The sequence below is a fragment of the Papio anubis genome, chromosome 1 (assembly GCF_008728515.1).
Source record: "Papio anubis isolate 15944 chromosome 1, Panubis1.0, whole genome shotgun sequence".
NCBI classification, from domain to species: domain Eukaryota; kingdom Metazoa; phylum Chordata; class Mammalia; order Primates; family Cercopithecidae; genus Papio; species Papio anubis.
This window is the reverse complement of record NC_044976.1, coordinates 11,981,022-11,998,360: the sequence shown is the minus strand read 5'-3', so window position 1 is coordinate 11,998,360 and position 17,339 is coordinate 11,981,022. Positions and strand designations below refer to the sequence as shown.

Here is a 17,339-nt window from a genome sequence, read left to right as displayed (position 1 = left end):
ATGTAAGACCTATCTAGATTAAATGATTCACATAAAATTTCTCAAGTTAGCCAGCACTCACTGAGGTTTTCACAGGATTCATTCATTTTCTCTCCCACCCTTATCCACTATAAAATAAGGCATTTTTTAAAAACCCCAAACCACTGAATTTCTCAAGAAATCTCTAGAAATAGGAAGTGATCTCTTTCTATTTCTTAAATGGACAATCATTTTTCCTCCTTCTCATCAGTGACGGTCTAGATAGAATAATAGCAAAGACTCAGAAAACTCCTCCATTTTTCTCCAAGGTGTTCCAGTCACGGGGCTGCAGGTGCCAACTGTGAGCCACAAGTACAACCCAAATCCTGGCAAGACGGGTTGAGAACAGATTCTTGCACCACGCATACAGACATGAACTCAATGTCAGGTGGTAAGTCTTCCTAGAGAATCTATGAAGATTTACCGAGGGTGGCTGAGTGTCGTGCCCTTGGGCGTCAACACAAAGTTCTTCGCGTCACATTCTATCAGCTTGGGGTCCGCCGTGCAACCTCAGTAGTTACTTAACTCACCCTGTGCAGGTGTTATCACTAGTTATTCCAGGTAAAGAGATATGTTCAGCAATGCACTAAACCCAATGTATCGACTCAAATCGAATTCTGAACCTACCATACAAAACTTGGTTCAGAAGTCATTCTCGCAGACCAGTATGTCCCCTGTTGATTATTATATTTGCTGGTGGACTTTGGAATGCACCGATTATGGAAAAGTAGATCAGCCCCTGTGGAGGTGGCTGGTTTTCTCACCTGTGGAGTGACTGGTTGCCACATTTGAGGCTGTGGTGCTCGGACTTTGTTCTTGGGCGTGGACTGTGCTTTCTGGGGTTGGCAGATCCTCGATGTGAATGTCTGTTACACTGTTGACACTTGTTGCTACCTATTGTAGGTGTAAATGAGAAAAAACAGGAAATAAAGCCTGCTGTCTTAAAATATACAGCCTGCCTTATAAGATAAAAGGAGTTAAGGTGGCATAAAAATATAGAACGTATGATGGCATGAATTGCAAGTAGAAACAAGAACATGAACAGAAACAATTAGGTCTTGAAGAGACAGTTGTACACACATGTTCATAGCAGCATTACTCACAATAGCCAGAAAGTGGTAGCAACCCAAGTGTCTACAATATGGTCTATATATGCAACAGAACATGATTCAGCTTTATTTTTTTATTTTTAATTTTTATTTTTTTTAAGATGTAGTTTCGCTCATTGCCCAGGCTGGAGAGCAATGGTGCAATCTTGGCTCACTGCAAACTCCACCTCCCAGGTTCATGCAATTCTCCTGCCTCAGCCTCCTGAGTAGCTGGGATTACAGGCATGCGCCACCACACCCGGCTAATTTTGTATATTTAGTAGAGACGGGGTTTCTCCATGTTGGTCAGGCTGGTCTCGAACTCCTGACCTCACGTGATCTGCCCACCTCGGCCTCCCAAAGTGCTGGGATTACAGGCGTGAGCCACCATGCCTGGTCTATTCAACTTTAAAAAGGACAAACATTCTGACACATGCCATAGCATGGATGAACCTTGAGGACATTATGCTAAGTGAAATAAACCACTCACAAAAGACAAGTACTGAATGATTCCACTTACATGAGGTGCCTACAGGAGTCAAATTCGTAAGATAGAAAGTAGAATAGTGGCTGCCAAGGGCTGGGGGAAGGGAAGAATGAGGAGTTATTCTTTCATGGGTAGAGTTTCCGTTTTACAGGATGAAAGTTCTGGAGATCGGTTTAATGACGTCAATATACTTAACACTACTGAACTGTACACTTAAAAATGGTTGAGATGATAAATTTCATGCTATTTTTTAAACCACAATATAAAACATACGTTAATGAGCACCTCCTATGGGCCCAGCATGGTTCCAAGCCCCAGGATTATAATGGGAATAATATAAATTCTCTGCTCTCTTGAAGCTGGCATTCTGGGGCCGGGAGGCAGAATATGAACACTTAGTAGGTAAACAAGTACAAAGGGTGGTTTGATATGATTTTGAGTGCTTTGAAAGAAATATAAGCTAGCCTTGTCTAGACTAGACTTAGACTAGCCTTTGGAAAACTTATTCTGTAAAGGGCCGGATGGGTAAATATTTCAGCTGTACAGGCCACACAGTCTCTGTCCTAACGAATCAACTCCACTCTTACAGTAGGAAAGCAGCCAGACAATTCTCAACTGAATGGGCATTGCTGTGTTCCAATAAAACTTCATTTACAAACACAGTGGGTGGGCCAAATCTGGCGGGTAGTTTGCTGACCTAAGGGCTAGAGGGTGACTTCTGATGGGGGGTGGTGAGACTACTTTAGGCTGTTGGAGATGGCATCAACCTTAAGAATTGTAAGAAGGCCGGGCGCAGTGGCTCACGCCTGTAATCCCAGCACTTTGGGAGGTCGAGGCAGGCGGATCACGAGGTCAGGAGATCGAGACCATCCTGGCTAACACAGTGAAACCCTGTCCCTACTAAAAATACAAAAAATTAGCCGGACGTGGTGGCGGCGCCTGTAGTCCCAGCACTTTGGGAGGCCGAGATGGGCAGATCACGAGGTCAAGAGATGGAGACCATCCTGGCTAACACGGTGAAACCCCGTCTGTACTAAAAATACAAAAAATTAGCCGGGCGAGGTGGCAGGCGCCTGTAGTCCCAGCTACTCGGGAGGCTGAGGCAGGAGAATGGCGTGAACCCGGGAGGCGGAGCTTGCAGTGACCGGGACTGCCCCACCGCCCCCCCACCCGGGGCAAAAGGGGAAATTTCCTCCCAAAAAAAAAAAAAAAAAAAAAGAATTGTAAGAAAAAGTCAGCCATTCTGTAATTTACCCTTCCTCCCGCTGTAACGACTCTTCCCGCCAAAACTGTCTTTCAAGTTAGCCAGTTGGGTTCAGTTTAAATTGTGCTGTCCCCAACTCCAGCCAATGAACATAGTAGTAGGGACAAACTGCATTAAGAATAAAAAAACCCTTTCCCTCCTTTGTTCGGTGTGCTCTTGTGACAACCAGTCCTGCGAGAAACACCCTTCTACAGAAATAAATTTGCCTTGGTGAAAAATCTTTTAAGTGTTCGTTTTCTCTATGACTCTGAGCTTTACTTCCAACAGATGTGGGGGTGAGATTACTTTAGGCTGTTTGAGATGGCATCAAACTTGAGAATTATAAGAAAAAGTCACTCATGGAAAGATCTGGGCAGTGTTCTGGGCGGAGAAAAGAAAAGCCTAAGTTGGAACAAGCTTGGTGTGTTCAAAGGTCAGAAAGGCCAAGATGGCAGAAATGGAGAAAATAAAGGAGATGCTGGTGTACAGGTCAGACAGGCAGGCAGGAACCTCTGTTCTGTTACCAAAGAAATCACAGAGTCCCTCAAAGGTCGAGGATGTGGCTCATTGACCTCCTCAATCCCTCCCAGTGCCTGGCACCTTGTCTTGTCTATGGCAGGTATGCAACACATATGAGTTAATTAAAGTTCATCAGGTTAAGAATGTGTTGGTTGAGAGGCTCAATAGTCTGTAATCATGTGGTCTGTGGACTGGTTCTAGTCCTGTTTATTACAAGTCTTAGTGAGAAAAGAAATCGAGACTGACTTACTTTCTAGTCCTGTTTATTACAAGTCTATAGTGAGAAAAGAAATGGAGACTTACTTACTTATTTATTTATGTATTTATTTATTTTTTGAGGAGGAGTTTCACTCCTGTTGCCCAGGCTGGAGTGCAGTGGCGCAATCTCAGCTCACTGCAACCTCCACCTCCTGGGTTCAAGCTATTCTCCAGTCTCAGCCTCCCGAGCAGCTGGGATCACAGATACACGCCACCATGCCTGGCTACTTTTTGTATTTTTAGTAGAGATGGGGTTTCATCATCTTGGTCAGGCTGGTCTCGAACTGCTGACCTCAGGTGATCCACCTGCCTCAGCCTCCCAAAGTGCTGGGATTACAGGTGTGAGCCACCACGCCCGGCCGAGAAGACATATTTAGAACCCTTAATAGCAATGACATTGCCACAACAGCCAAGAAAACTTTCACTGTATTGAAAATTGGGCTGTAACGGATTGAAAATGTAAAATCCTGACTCCTTACCAATTTGAGAAGCTTCGGCTTCTACTTTCAAACCACCGGTGATCAGCACACCAGCTACGTGGATGAAATTAGGAAGGACAGTAAGTCCTCACTTAACGTTGTTGATAGATTCTTGGAAACTGCGACTTTAGGGAAAACGACATGTAGCATGTCCTCAAATAATGTTGTTTCTTTATAAGTCATTTTGCTTCAAGTCACAGTTTCCAAGAACCTATCAATAACATTAAGTGAGGACTTTTTCTTCTTTGATGAGCCACATCACTATTCCTTGGAATGGTGGCTCATGCTGATTTTACAGATAGATATATTTATATATAAAGTAAAATATACATCATAACCCTGCATGTGATCACATGCCTACAGAAAAAATTCCTCTCTTCCCAGGACACTGACCGGAGTTGTCAAGCCAGACTCATAGCGGTCTTCGCTGGTTCCTGGAGTCACCACATCATCTTCGGCACCTGGCATCGCAACGCCGCCTTCCATACCTGTAGTCTCAATGTCATCTTCTGGCTGGCCCGTGCTGGCTGAAGAAGAAAGATTGAGTCAGAGCTTAAGGTGGAAACCGCATAAGCAGACCGAACTTGCCGGCTACATTCGGATTATTTTCTTTTCCATTTCTTTTGGAAATTTTTGTTTTATTTTTGGGGTCCTTTTTCTGGCTTACTGTGGTGCCAGAAACCAAACCATTCTCCTTGTAGCACTTCTGGTCCATCAGCACCCTGGTTATCTCCGTTGCAAAGCAAAGGAAAATGAAAACATTAAAAGGTAGAGCAGCCAGCCCCTCCCTGGGGCCCCACCAAGGTGGCCTGGACAGGGGACGTACATCTTTCCTTTTCAATAAGGAACCTGATTCTTCCTGGTGTCATTTCATATGATGAATTAACATATTCATCTAGACCTAAAAACTCTAAATTAGAGTCAACAGGAAAGATTTCTAAACATACCCCTTTGCAGATTCCATGCAAAACTGGGGTCTCCATCTTTTTATTGATTTTGTTCTTCTTTTCCCTTTCTTTCCAAATTAATTTTTTTTTAAGAGCCTCCGTTGCTGAGGCTAGAGTGCAGTGGCACAATCCTAGCTCACTATAACCTAAAACTCCTGGGCTCAAGCGATCCTCCCGCCTCAGTCTCCAAAGCAGCGGGGACTACAGGTGCTCACCACCACATCCAACTTCCATCTTTTTAAAATCAAACTCTCTCCATTTAATTTTGAGACTGCTGTTCACTTAGACGATTAGAACCACAGGCTCTGACCACAGACCTCATAGATTACATGGAGTTTTACCTCTTACTTCACAGTTGAGATTACTGTCTACAGGGGAGGGTCAGTAATCTGCTTAGGGATGCCAAGATGCCAATAGAACACTTAGTAACACCAAGAGCCAAACTAGCTGGGTGCAGTGGCTCACACCTACAATCACAACACTTTGAGAGGCCAAGGTGGGTGGATCATTTGAGGTCAGTAATTTGAGACCAGCCTGGCCAACATGGTGAAACCCTGTCTCTACTAAAAATACAAAAATCAGCCCTTTGTGGTGGTGAACACCTGTAATCGTAGCTACTCGGGAGGCTAAGGCAGGAAAATTGCTTGAACCCAGGAAGCAGAGGTTTCAGTGAGCTGAGATTGCATCACTGCACTCCAGCCTGAACTCAATCTCAAAAAAAAAAACCACAGCCAAACTAATGAAGTGCCCCTGGCCCTGGCTTTTCTGCATTAACATTTGGACAAATGATGTGTCATGCCAACGAGAAAGGTTTCTGGGCCAGGCGTGGTGGCTCACGCCTATAATCTCAGCACTCTGGGAGGCCAAGGCGGGCGGATCACAAGGTCAAGAGATCGAGACCATCCTGGCTAACATGGTGAAACCCCGTCTCTACTAAAAGTACAAAAATTAGCTGAGCATGGGGGTGCACACCTATAGTCACAGCTACTCGGGAGGCTGAGGCAGGAGAATCGCTTGAATCTGGGAGGCAGGGGTTGCAGTGAGCCCAGATCACACCACTGCACTCCAGCCTGGCGACGGAGCGGGACTCCATCTCAAAGGAAAAAAAAAAAAGGTTTCTGGTGGAGCAGGGGATTGGAGTGGACTACCAGGTTGAATTCTACAATGAGAGACAGAGCAGATAACAACAGTATCCTCTTTTTCAACTTCTGTTGCAGTGATCCAAACCACTCATGACTATGCTCAACCATCATCTCTAAAAATCACCAAACCACCTTCTTCATGCATTAAAAATGTGACTCATTGGCCATGGGCTTCTTCCCTAGACTCCAGTGGTTCTGGAAATTCCATGACTAAACACTGTTGCAAAATACACACGCATACACATCCCGGGAGCGAGGGGAGGGAGGTGCTCGGAGACTCCTTTGTGTAATTAAAGAGCAGATGTTTGTTTGTCTCTAGGCAGCACTTATATTAGCAATCCATTCCTTGCCTTAAGATACCTTATTCTCCCCACTGCTTAGACGGCCCAGCCAGAGGCACAGCTAATAAATATTTGATTATAGCTTCTTTGATGCCTAGAGGGAGGAAGCCTCTGAAGTAAGTTCACTTGTTCTATGAGCCTGCTCTTTGATTCTAGAGTCCTAATCCAGTACAGATAGCTTTGGATGAGCTATCTAAAGATTTTAAACATTTTTTTTTAATCTGGGGTATACGGCAGGGGGTTTACTAGTTAGCAATAACTGAATATTTCCATGCATGCAAATGGTTTGCCTCTCTTTGTGGCCTTTTGCGGGAGTAGGTGTAGAGGTAAGGCTTGGTGATTGGTTCCTACAAAAATGCATGACTTGAGGTATAAGCAAACATTTAGTGTATTTATATTGAGCTCAATGGCAAATATCCCTTTGCCAGACAAGTAGTCCTTATTACAAAACGTATAGAGCTTCCCATTTTATTTTCTCCCTCCCCTGGTTTGAACTTAGTTAACAAATCATCAATTTTAAACATGTTTTCTGGAGCTGTTCAGTATAATCACTTACTTATTTGGTGTATCTAACTTAAAACAATCCTTGCTTTAAAAAAAATCAAGTGCTCAATGAAGTTAGTTTGAATTCTTTCATAGAAAGCTCAGTTCATTGAAAGCGTAACTTGATAAAAATTCCTTCTTGCTCTTTTCTACTCGTGGCCCCCAGAGCGGAGTACTAAAATCACTCTGAATGGACAAAAGGTGTTTTATGAATGACAGTCAGGATTAAGATGCATGTCTTTTGTCTTACCGCCCTGGCATTCTTTTTGCTCCATGGGAAAGTTGAACTTTAACAAGAGATCCCCAGTTGTCCCTCTTATTATCTTGGCTGAAGGCTTCCCTGGGTGAAGAGTTCCTACTAGGTCAGCTGGATGTTTCCAGCCAGCATCTGATGTTCTTTTCCCCGTCCTTGTGAAATTCAGATCATGTGCTGATGCCTTCACTTTCCAATCCTCTTTTCCCCAAGACACATGTGTGCATAGGCATACATACGCGCACACACATACAAGGATGCACATATGTGCACACACACAATTGTTTCTACAAGCGTAGAGTGACGAATTTGCCATCATAAACCAGCACCCACAGCCTGGCTTACAAGTTCAGTTCTGGAGTGGTGTACCCGCATGCTCATATAAACATCCTTTCCTGCCACACCCAGCCTCAGCTGAACACGGCTCAGTGGAAGTTTCCAAATGCAGCAGCAACCAACCGATCCACTTATTTTGAAATTTGTTGTTGTTGTGATTCTTTTAAAAAGCTAGGCTGGGCTGGGTGCGGTGGCTCACGCCTATAATCCCAGCACTTTGGGAGGTGGAGATAGGTGGATCATGAGGTCAGGAGTTCAAGACCAGCCTGGCCAAGATGGTGAAACCCATCTCTATTAAAAATACAAAAAGTAGCCGGGCACAGTGGCAGGTGCCTGTAACCCCAACTACTTGGGAGGCTGAGGCAGGAGAATCACTTGAACCCGGGGGGGCGGAGGTTGCAGTGAGCTGAGATCATGCCACTGCACTCCAGCCTGGGCGGCAAAGTGAGACTCTGTCTCAAAAAAAAAAAAAGCTAGGCTGAAGTTTCTATTTCCCAGGAGAAGATAATTTGATAAATCATCTGTCTCTTGGGGTTCTTAATTTTGAGAAAAAATAAACTTAAGCAATGCTTATTTATATGAAATCACTGACCATGAATACGTTTTATCTTTGCATTCATGTCTAATAACTCTTTAGATTGCACATATTACAGGATGGCATTTCTTTTTTTGAGATGGAGTTTCACTCTTGTCACCCAGGCTGGAGTGCAATGGTACAATTTCGGCTCATGACAGCCTCTACCTCCTGGGTTCAAGGGATTCTCCTGCCTCAGCCTCCCAAGTAGCTGGGATTACAGGTGTACACCACCATGCCCAGCTAATTTTTATATTTTTAGTAGAGATGGCATTTCATCATGTTGGCCAGGCTAGTCTCGAACTCCTGACCTCAGGTGATCCGCCTGCCTCGGCCTCCCAAAGTGGGCATTTCTTTTTCAAACAGAATTTCTTTTCTTTCTTTCTTCTTTCTCTTTCTTTCTTCCTTTCTCCTTCCTTCCTTCCCTTTTCCCCCTTCCCTTCCTTTCCTTCCTTCCTTTTCTTCTCTTTCTTTCCTTTGTATTTATAGAGATGAGGTCTCATTTTATTTATATATATTTTTATATATATATATATTTGTAAAGAAGAAGTCTCACTACCTTGCCCAGGCTGCTCCTGAACTCCTGGTTCAAGCAGTCCTCCCACCTCAGCCTCACAAAGTGCTGGGATCACAGGCATGAGCCACTGTGCCCGGCCTGCCATTTCTTTAAAAATACTTCAGAGTTGGCTGGGTGTGGTGGCTCACGCTTATAATCCCAGCACTTTGGGAGGCTGAGGCGGGTGGATCACCTGAGTCAGGAGTTCAAGACCAGCCTGGCCAACATGATGAAGCTCCATCTCTACTAAAAATACAAAAATTAGCCGGGCATGGTGGTGCACACCTGTAATCCTAGCTACATGGGAGGCTGAGGCGGGAGAATCACTTGAACCCGGGAGGCAGAGGTTGCAGTGAGCCGAAATCGAGCCATTGCACTCCCGCCTGGGAGACAAAAAAAAAAAAAGTACTTTAGAGTTTAGATGGAACATTCAATCAGGCTGTTATTGTAATTGTATTGTAATAGTCCAAATTCTTAATAAAAATCTTTTAAATAAGTGTTTTCAGTCTTCTGTTTTTATTTACACTTCTTTGATTTGTGGAGCGAGACGTTTCATCCATTTGTCTTCTTTTGTGACAGTTTTTTCTCTGCACGGCATTCCCTCTTGTAAGCACTCTTCGTACCTTAAGAATTTACTCTTTGGCCTAAATGCTGCTGGCATTTTTTTTCCCTAGTTGGCATCTACATCTTTCTTTTGCAAATGACCAAGCTATATCAGTAGTCAAACTTCTTAAACTTGTCTTCTCTTTGACGTCACACTCACAAACCCTTCCTCAAGACCACATAAATATTCACCTATATTTTCCTTACGGTACTGTTCTTATGTTTAATATTTCTATTTGTCTTACATTTATTTTGAAGTATAATAAAAGAGAAATATAATTTCCCCCCCAAAAGATTGGCCAATCACCCTGATAAATTCTCTTTTCCCCATTGCTTCAAAACCAGCTCTCATTGAGACAAATCTTTTCTTTCTAATACTATGTCATGGCTGGGTGCAGTGGCTCAGGCCTGTAATCCCAGCACTTTCGTAGGCCAAGGCGGGCAGATCACTTGAGGCCAGGAGTTTGAGACCATCCTAAAAAACATGGCAAAATGCTGTGCCTATTAAAAATACAAAAATTAGCCAGGCATGGTAGCACATGCCTGTAGTCCCAGTTACTCAGGAGGCTGAGGCAGGAGAATCCTTTGAACCCAGGAGGCGGAGGTTGCAATGAGCCAAGATCGTGCCACTGCACTCCAGCCTGGGCGACAGAGCGAGACATGGTCTCAAAACAAAGAAACAAACAAATAGTATGTCATAGTTACAGGAGAAACTTCTCAGCACAAGGCCCAGCTTAAGTGGTTAAGTGGCCTGGACACTGCCAACTGTCCCCTCTCCACGTGGCCCTCTGTCTGCAGACTCTCCAGAACCTGTTTCTAAATCCGTGCTCTCTTCACTGTAAGCTCCCAATTCCTCCTCACATCAGCTGACAGCTGCTGAGTTAAATCAGTGACCAGGGAGTAGCTAGAATAAAACTCAGTGTCTAGGGCAAGGAGGAAAAGTAAGTATTCAAACAGGTGCATTTGGGGTTGTTCAAGATCTGGCACTGACACAGCATTGGAAATTCCACTTAACGTGGAAGATACCTCATTGTCCTAACACCCTCTCACCCACATTTACTACTCACAATGTAGGGTTTACATGGTGTCTCCCAACTGACTTGATTTCACAGCAGTGCTGTGGTGGCTAGGCCCTTGGCCTGCCTTCAGAAAGAATCTTGTTAGGCCAGTTTAGCAAGAATCCCCCCCGGACATCTCTTAGGAATTTTCCACCCACTGACCCCCTCATTCTGCTTATGGGCTACAAAACCCCCACTTTTCCTTTTACCCAGAAGTGAACCTGAGCTCTCTTCCCTACTGCAATGGCCCTTATTAGAGTGGTCTTGACTAAAGTCTTCCTTACAGTTTTAACAAGTGTCAGAATTATTGTTTCTTTAACAAGGTTGGAAGTTAAGTGATGTGGCCAAACGCGGTGGCTTATGCCTATAATCCCAGCACTTTGGGAGGCCAAGGCAGGTGGATGACCTAAAGTTAGGAGTTGGAGACCAGCCTGGCCAACATAGTGAAACATTGTATTCTACTAAAATTACAAAAATTAGCTGGGTGTCGTGGCACAGGCCTGTAGTCCCAGCTACTCGGGAGGCTAAGGCAGGAGAACTGCTTGAACTGAGGCAGAGGCTGTAGTGAGCTGAGATCGTGCCATTGCACTCCAGCCTGGTTGACAAGAGCGAAACTCTGTCTCAAAAAAAAAAAAAAGTTCAGTGATGTGCCAAGTTCATGGGATTCATTAGCGGACACAAAGCCCAATGTTCTGACCGCATCCCTGGACTCACACATACAACGAAAAAGCAGCTGTGCATTTTCGTGATGTGCTCCTCTGGCAGCTTTGGGCTAAAATGCCTGCTCCCTCCCTCCCTGGGTTTTGAGATCCTTCCCCTTCTGCCCACGTGCCATCCTCATCTTCCCAGAAATCAAATTCCTGGTAGTCAGGAACCATCGCTTCCCCTGGCACCTCACTGCCTCTTATGAAATCCCATCTTGTTAGAATCTTCCAGTCTTATTTAATGAGCACAGTCTTGACTTCCTCCAGCGTGTCCCCTTCCCAGGAGAAATCTGGATGAATCTAAACTTTCAGCAACAGCAGGTTAGAAGGAAGGTGTGACTTGCTCTAAAAGGAGGTGTTTCTTTGAGCAGCAGCAGCCCTCTCTCCTCTGAACTGTGCAAGTCAAGGCAGCAGCAAAAATCAAGACTGAAGCCTTCGTGAGTTCACCTCTACAGCCTCAGCTCCCAGCACTTGTATTCCTTCCACAAATGTTTACCAAGCACCTGCTATGCATTGGGCCACATTCTCAGCACTAGAGACAGAAGTGAACAGCTAAGGTCTCCACTCTCAAGGACTTGAGTACTCCTGGAGTGGAGTGGGGTCACCATAAACAAATAAGCAACACATCAAATAAGCTATTAATCCTAGCACTTTAGGAGGCTCAGGTGGACAGATCACTTGAGGTCAGGAGTTTGAACCCAGCCTGGCCAACATGGTGAAACCCCGTCTCTACTAAAAATACAAAAATTAGCCAGGTGTGCTGCTGCATGCCTGTAATCCCAGCTACTCAGGAGGCTGAGGCACAAGAATCGCTTGAACCCAGGAGGTGGAGGTTGCAGTGAGCTGAGACTGTGCCACTGCACTTCAGCCTGGGTGACAGAGCAAGACTCTGCCTGAAAAAAAGAAAAAAAAAAAAAAAGATAGCTTCTTGAACACATAAGATAGCTTCCCTCATGCCTTCAGATCTCTGTTCAAAGGGCACTTTCTGGCCAGGCACGGCGGCTTATGCCTGTAATCCTACTAGCACTTTGGGAGGCTGAGACCGGCAATCACGAGGTCAGGAGATCGAGACCATCCTGGCTAACATGGTGAAACCTCGTCTCTACTAAAATACAAAAAATTAGCCAGGTGTGGTGGTGCGCACCCATAGTCCCGCACACCCGTAGTCCCAGCTACTCAGGAGGCTGAGGCAGGGGAATCCCTGGAGGCTAAGGCACAAGAATCACCTGAACCCTGGAGGCGGAGGTTGCAGTGAGCCTGAGACTGCGGTATTGCAATCCAGGCTAGTGACAGACGGAGACTCCATCTCAAAAAAAAAAAAAGGAGCAGGGGCACTTTCTTGGACTGTCCATTTAAGCGAGTACCCCTCCCCTCTTCCACAGCACATATACCTGAGTGCTTATCCGCACCCTGCTACCTACTCACTACTTGTCTGTCCTACTGGAATATAAGCTCGATAAAGGCTGCTTCATCTCAATGTCCACAATGCCTGAAATCCCTGGCACATACCAGGCACTCAGTAAGCAGCTGCTGAGTGAATGGGTGAGTTCCAGACAGGGGAACAGCCGGTGCTAACTAACCCCGAAGCCCAGAACGAGCATGGGGCGCTGCACGGGAGGGTGGGTGGTCAGTGTGGCCAGGTAGAGGGGCTGAGGAGGACAGAGATGGGGCTGAGAGGTGTGGAGCGGTGATTCTGTAGAAGTGTGTAAGGACGGGGTTTCAGTTGCGTTTGGAGTGTGAAGAGAAGCCTGGAGATATTGAGGCGGGGGTGACCTCAGTTGAGTCCCAGAGGCCACTCTAACTCAAGTAAGTGAGTGGACTGTGTGTATCAGGGAAGGTGCCAGGATCAGGCTGAAGCAGACAGAAGCTTAGATTCTTTCTGTTGTCAAGACAAGGGAGAGGGGTTGGTGCTTACACAGGACAGTGGCAGTGAGGAGGGAAAGAACTGGGCAGGTGATGGCTGGGAAGTATTTGAAGTCATCACCCACTGACAATCAGAAATAAATGCGGGACAGGCGCGGTGGCTCATACCCATAATCCCAGTTTTTAGGGAGGCCCAGGAGGGCAGATCACCTGAGGTCAGGGGTTCGAGACCAGTCTGGCCAACATGGCAAAACGCTTTCTCTACTAAAAATACAAAAAATTAGCTGGGCGTGGTGGCTTGTGCCTGTAATCCCAGCTACTTGGGAGGCTGAGACACGAGAATCACCTGAACCTGGGAGGCAGAGATTGCAGTGAGCGGAGATAGTGCCTGCCACACACTCCAGCCTGGGTAACAGAGTAAGACTGTCTCAAAAACCAAACAAAAAAAAAAAAAAAAGAAAAGAAATAAACAAATGCGAATCCAGTAGAATTTTTTTTTGAGGCAGGGTCTCCCTCTGTCACCCAGGCTACAGTGCAGTGGCACAATCTTGGCTCACTGCAGCCTCGATTTTTCCAGGCTCAAGTGATCCTCCCACCTTAGCCTCCCAAGTAGCTGAGACTATAAGTATGTACCACCATGCCTGGCTAATTTGGTTTATTTTTTGTAGACCATGGGGTCTCACTATGTTGTCCAGGCTGGTCTCAAACTGCTGGGCTCAAGCAATCCTTCTGCCTTGGCCTCCCAAAGTGGGAATTCATTTTACCACCTGTCACAGCTCTACTGACAAACAACATTTAGGGTAGAAACAGATCTACTGAACAAAGTAAGGCTCTCCTTTTGCGATGCTGAGTCTTTAGATGGGGACTTCATCTTGTTAAGTCCTCTACATAAAATTTAGCTAAGGAGCTCCTGTGCCGTTTCCATCTTGATGTGAGGGAAAAGTTTCTTCCACTCCTATTTCTGCGGACCTGCAGCTCCCTAATCTGACTGCTGGAGCAGTTTCTACAGCATTTTATCCTGAACTGGTGACGCTGATTTTTAAAGTAAACAATTTACAAGCTGAGTTACCCTTGGGATTTTCAAAGGAAACCTAGGGTATTAGTCAACAGATTAAAGGAGTCTTTCATGTTGCTCAGTGTTTTCTAGCATCTTGGGCTGCCCTAGTGTCTAAATGCACAAAGGGCCGGGCGCGGTGGCTCACGCCTGTAATCCCAGCACTTGGGAGGCTGAGGCGGGCGGATCACCAGGTCAGGAGATCGAGACCATCCTGGCCAACACGGTGAAACCTCATCTCTACTAAATATACAAAAAATTAGCTGGGCGTGGTGGCAGGTGTCTGTAGTCCCAGCTACTCGGGAGGCTGAGGCAGGAGAATGGCGTGAACCCTGGAGGTGGAGCTTGCAGGGAGCTGAGATCGCACCACTGTACTCTGGCCTGGGCCACAGAGCAAGACTCCATCTCAAAATAAATTTTTAAATAAATAAATAAATAAATGCACAAATAAATATGTCTTTGTAGATAGATGATGAAATGGTATTGGAATGACTTGTGGCTGCTGAGAAGCAGAATTTTTTTTAATTCATATTCTAGGAAGTTCTGATTTTCCCCTATAAAACAAACTCTAGGATAACTAATAATTAATTCTAGCACCTCCCCAATTACATTTGAGATAAAGTTATGCTTTTGAAGAGATGTTAAAATGTCTATTTGGAAGACAAAAACACCTACTTCTGTTCCTTTGCCCAGACACAGGCTTTTGTATATTATTTTTCTATCACATCGCAAAACTGAGCCCAAAAGCCTGAAAATAAACACACCCCAAACCGTAGAAAGGTGCCAACCTCCAACATTTTCCAGCCTCTGCCAACCACCCGCTGCAGTCACTGAGGTGCTCACATCTCTCTACAGTCCTTCCGCTCAGTTCAAAAACGTCCCAAACTTCGCTGCTTGCCGTTGCTTCCCTCAGTCATCATTGAAGAGGGTTCCCGCAATCAGGAGAAAGGCATCAGAATTTTCCCTCTCTCAATCACACCTTTTTTTTTTTTTTTTAATGAGACAGAGTCTCGCTCCGTCGCCCAGGCTGGGTGCAGTGGCGCGATCTCGGCTCACTGCAAGCTCCTCCTCCCGGGTTCACGCCATTCTCCTGCTTCAGCCTCCTGAGCAGCTGGGACTACAGGCGCCCGCCACCACACCGGGCTAATTTTTTTTGTATTTTTAGTAGAGACGGGGTTTCACCATGTTAGCCAGGATGTTCTCCATCTCCTGACCTCGTGATCAGCCCGTTTCGGCCTCCTAAAGTGCTGGGATTACAGGCGTGAGCCACCGCGCCCGGCCTCAACCACACCTTTTGAGTTGCCCCTTGTGTCCCATAGCCTGGCCCATCTCCTGACCTAGTGTTGAAGCCTTCTTTTGGAATATTGATGTTTTGCTTACAGCCACACCACCCTGAACACGCCTGACCTCGTCTGGACTACTGATGCAACCACTAACTTTTGAAGTCCCAAAGCTTCTTTACACAAAGAAAGCCACTCCCTAACCCAGAGCTATGGGCCCTCAACTTCCAGCGGCCACTGGGTGTGATCGGCATAATCACTGATGTGGCCAGTGAACATTCTTCCCCCTTCACCCCTTCCATGGAGCCTGGTAAATTGCTTACTGGACCAAAAGTTTGGCCCTGGAAAATCTAGAGAACTGTGAATTAATCTAGGCTTTGGCCTGCCTGCCACTCCGTACCCACAGACATGTCCCCTCACTGAATTTTCCTCCAGGCATACATAGCGCTAACTAAAGTCCACAGTGCCCCATAGATTGCTAGTCTGGCACCATGGTAGGTATTTAGTAGATGCCTGTTGAGTGACAGCATAAGTACATTTATACATTCAGGTAGAACATTTTTTTCTGAGACAGGGTCTCGCTCTGTCACCCAGGCTGGGATGCAGTGGCACAATCTTGGCTCACTGCAGCCTCCACCTCCTGGGTTCAAGCGATTCTCCTGCCTCAGCCTCTCAAGTAGCTGGGATTACAGGCACCTGCCACCACACCAGGCTATTTTTTTTTTATTTTTAGTAGAGATGGGATTACATCATGACGACCAGGCTGCTCTCGAACTCCTGACCTCAGGTTATCTGCCCGCCTCAGCCTCCCAAAGTCCTGGGATTACAGGTCTGAGCCACTGCACCTGGCCGGAACACTTCTTTAAAATTATCTTCTGTATTTATGTCCCTGCCACTGTCCACCAGGCACCAGGCTTCACCCTCGAGTTGTTAAACACCTTCCCCCATAATGAAAGAGATGGCGTAGCTGAAGATAGCACAGCACCTGCGAAGGGCAACTTGGCTGCGCTGCCGTTTGATTTCACACGAGCAGCACCATGCCCACTCACTGTGGCAGGTCCTGTCGGCCCCTGCAGGCTGAGGCCAATGATGAGATGAGAACTGACTGTGTGCTATCAGCACTGGGGGCATGTGACTCTTCCGTAAAATGTAAGAGAAGCATGTCAAAGCTGAGGAGATCAGATGCGTGTCACTAGTTCCTCTGGAGAAATCAGGAGAAACCCAGCACGTGAAGATGTGAAACCACGTTCCCTGAGTTCAAGCTGGGAGGCAGTCTGCACAGTACCCTATGCCCTAGAGTTTGCTTTGGGCTCTTGGTGGGCTGGGGGGTGTCCCCTCTGGGTCACCTCCCAAAGTTGAGGGCAGCATTTTCAGGGTTTCTGCAGCTGAACTGGGCAATGAAGAAGAGGGGCCAGTGAGAGGGACTCCATTTTCCTTTCAATAGCAAGGAGTCACATAAAATCACTAGGCAAATTCAATATTGATGTTTTGCTCACAGCCACACCATCAAGAACGGACAGGATATAAGATCCTTACGACATAATACAGGTATGACATTATCTCTCAGTCAGATCTATCCTCTCTCCCCTTTCAAGAGGGAAAGGAATTTAAATCTCATGTGTATCTTTCACAGATCTTTGCATTTAACCTCTAAGGCAATCCACAAGGTGTTTTAATAACGAGTGCTATTTGTTGGATGTACAGGAGACTGTGCAAACTGTGGTGTCAGATGCATGCTCTCTTGAACTTTTTTTTTTTTTTTTTGAGACGGAGTCTCGCTCCGTCGCCCAGGCTGGAGTGCAGTGGCGTGATCTCGGCTCACTGCAAGCTCTGCCTCCTGGGTTCACACCATTCTCCAGCCTCAGCCTCCTGAGTAGCTGGGACTACAGGCGCCCGCCACCACGCCTGGCTAATTTTTTTTATTATTATTTTTAGTAGAGACGGGGGTTTCACTGTGTTAGCCAGGGTGGTCTCGACACCCACCTCGGCCTCC

General features: G+C 46.0%; 1 protein-coding gene across 1 annotated transcript in view; it reads right to left on the bottom strand.

The window, feature by feature from the left end:
- The window catches only part of PDPN (podoplanin), a 35,488-nt gene that overhangs the window by 6,830 nt on the left and 11,319 nt on the right, over positions 1 to 17,339 (bottom strand). Inside the window, 2 exon segments of the mRNA XM_003891148.5 lie at positions 783 to 912; positions 4,486 to 4,619. Coding sequence (XP_003891197.4) covers positions 783 to 912; positions 4,486 to 4,619 — 264 coding nt within the window.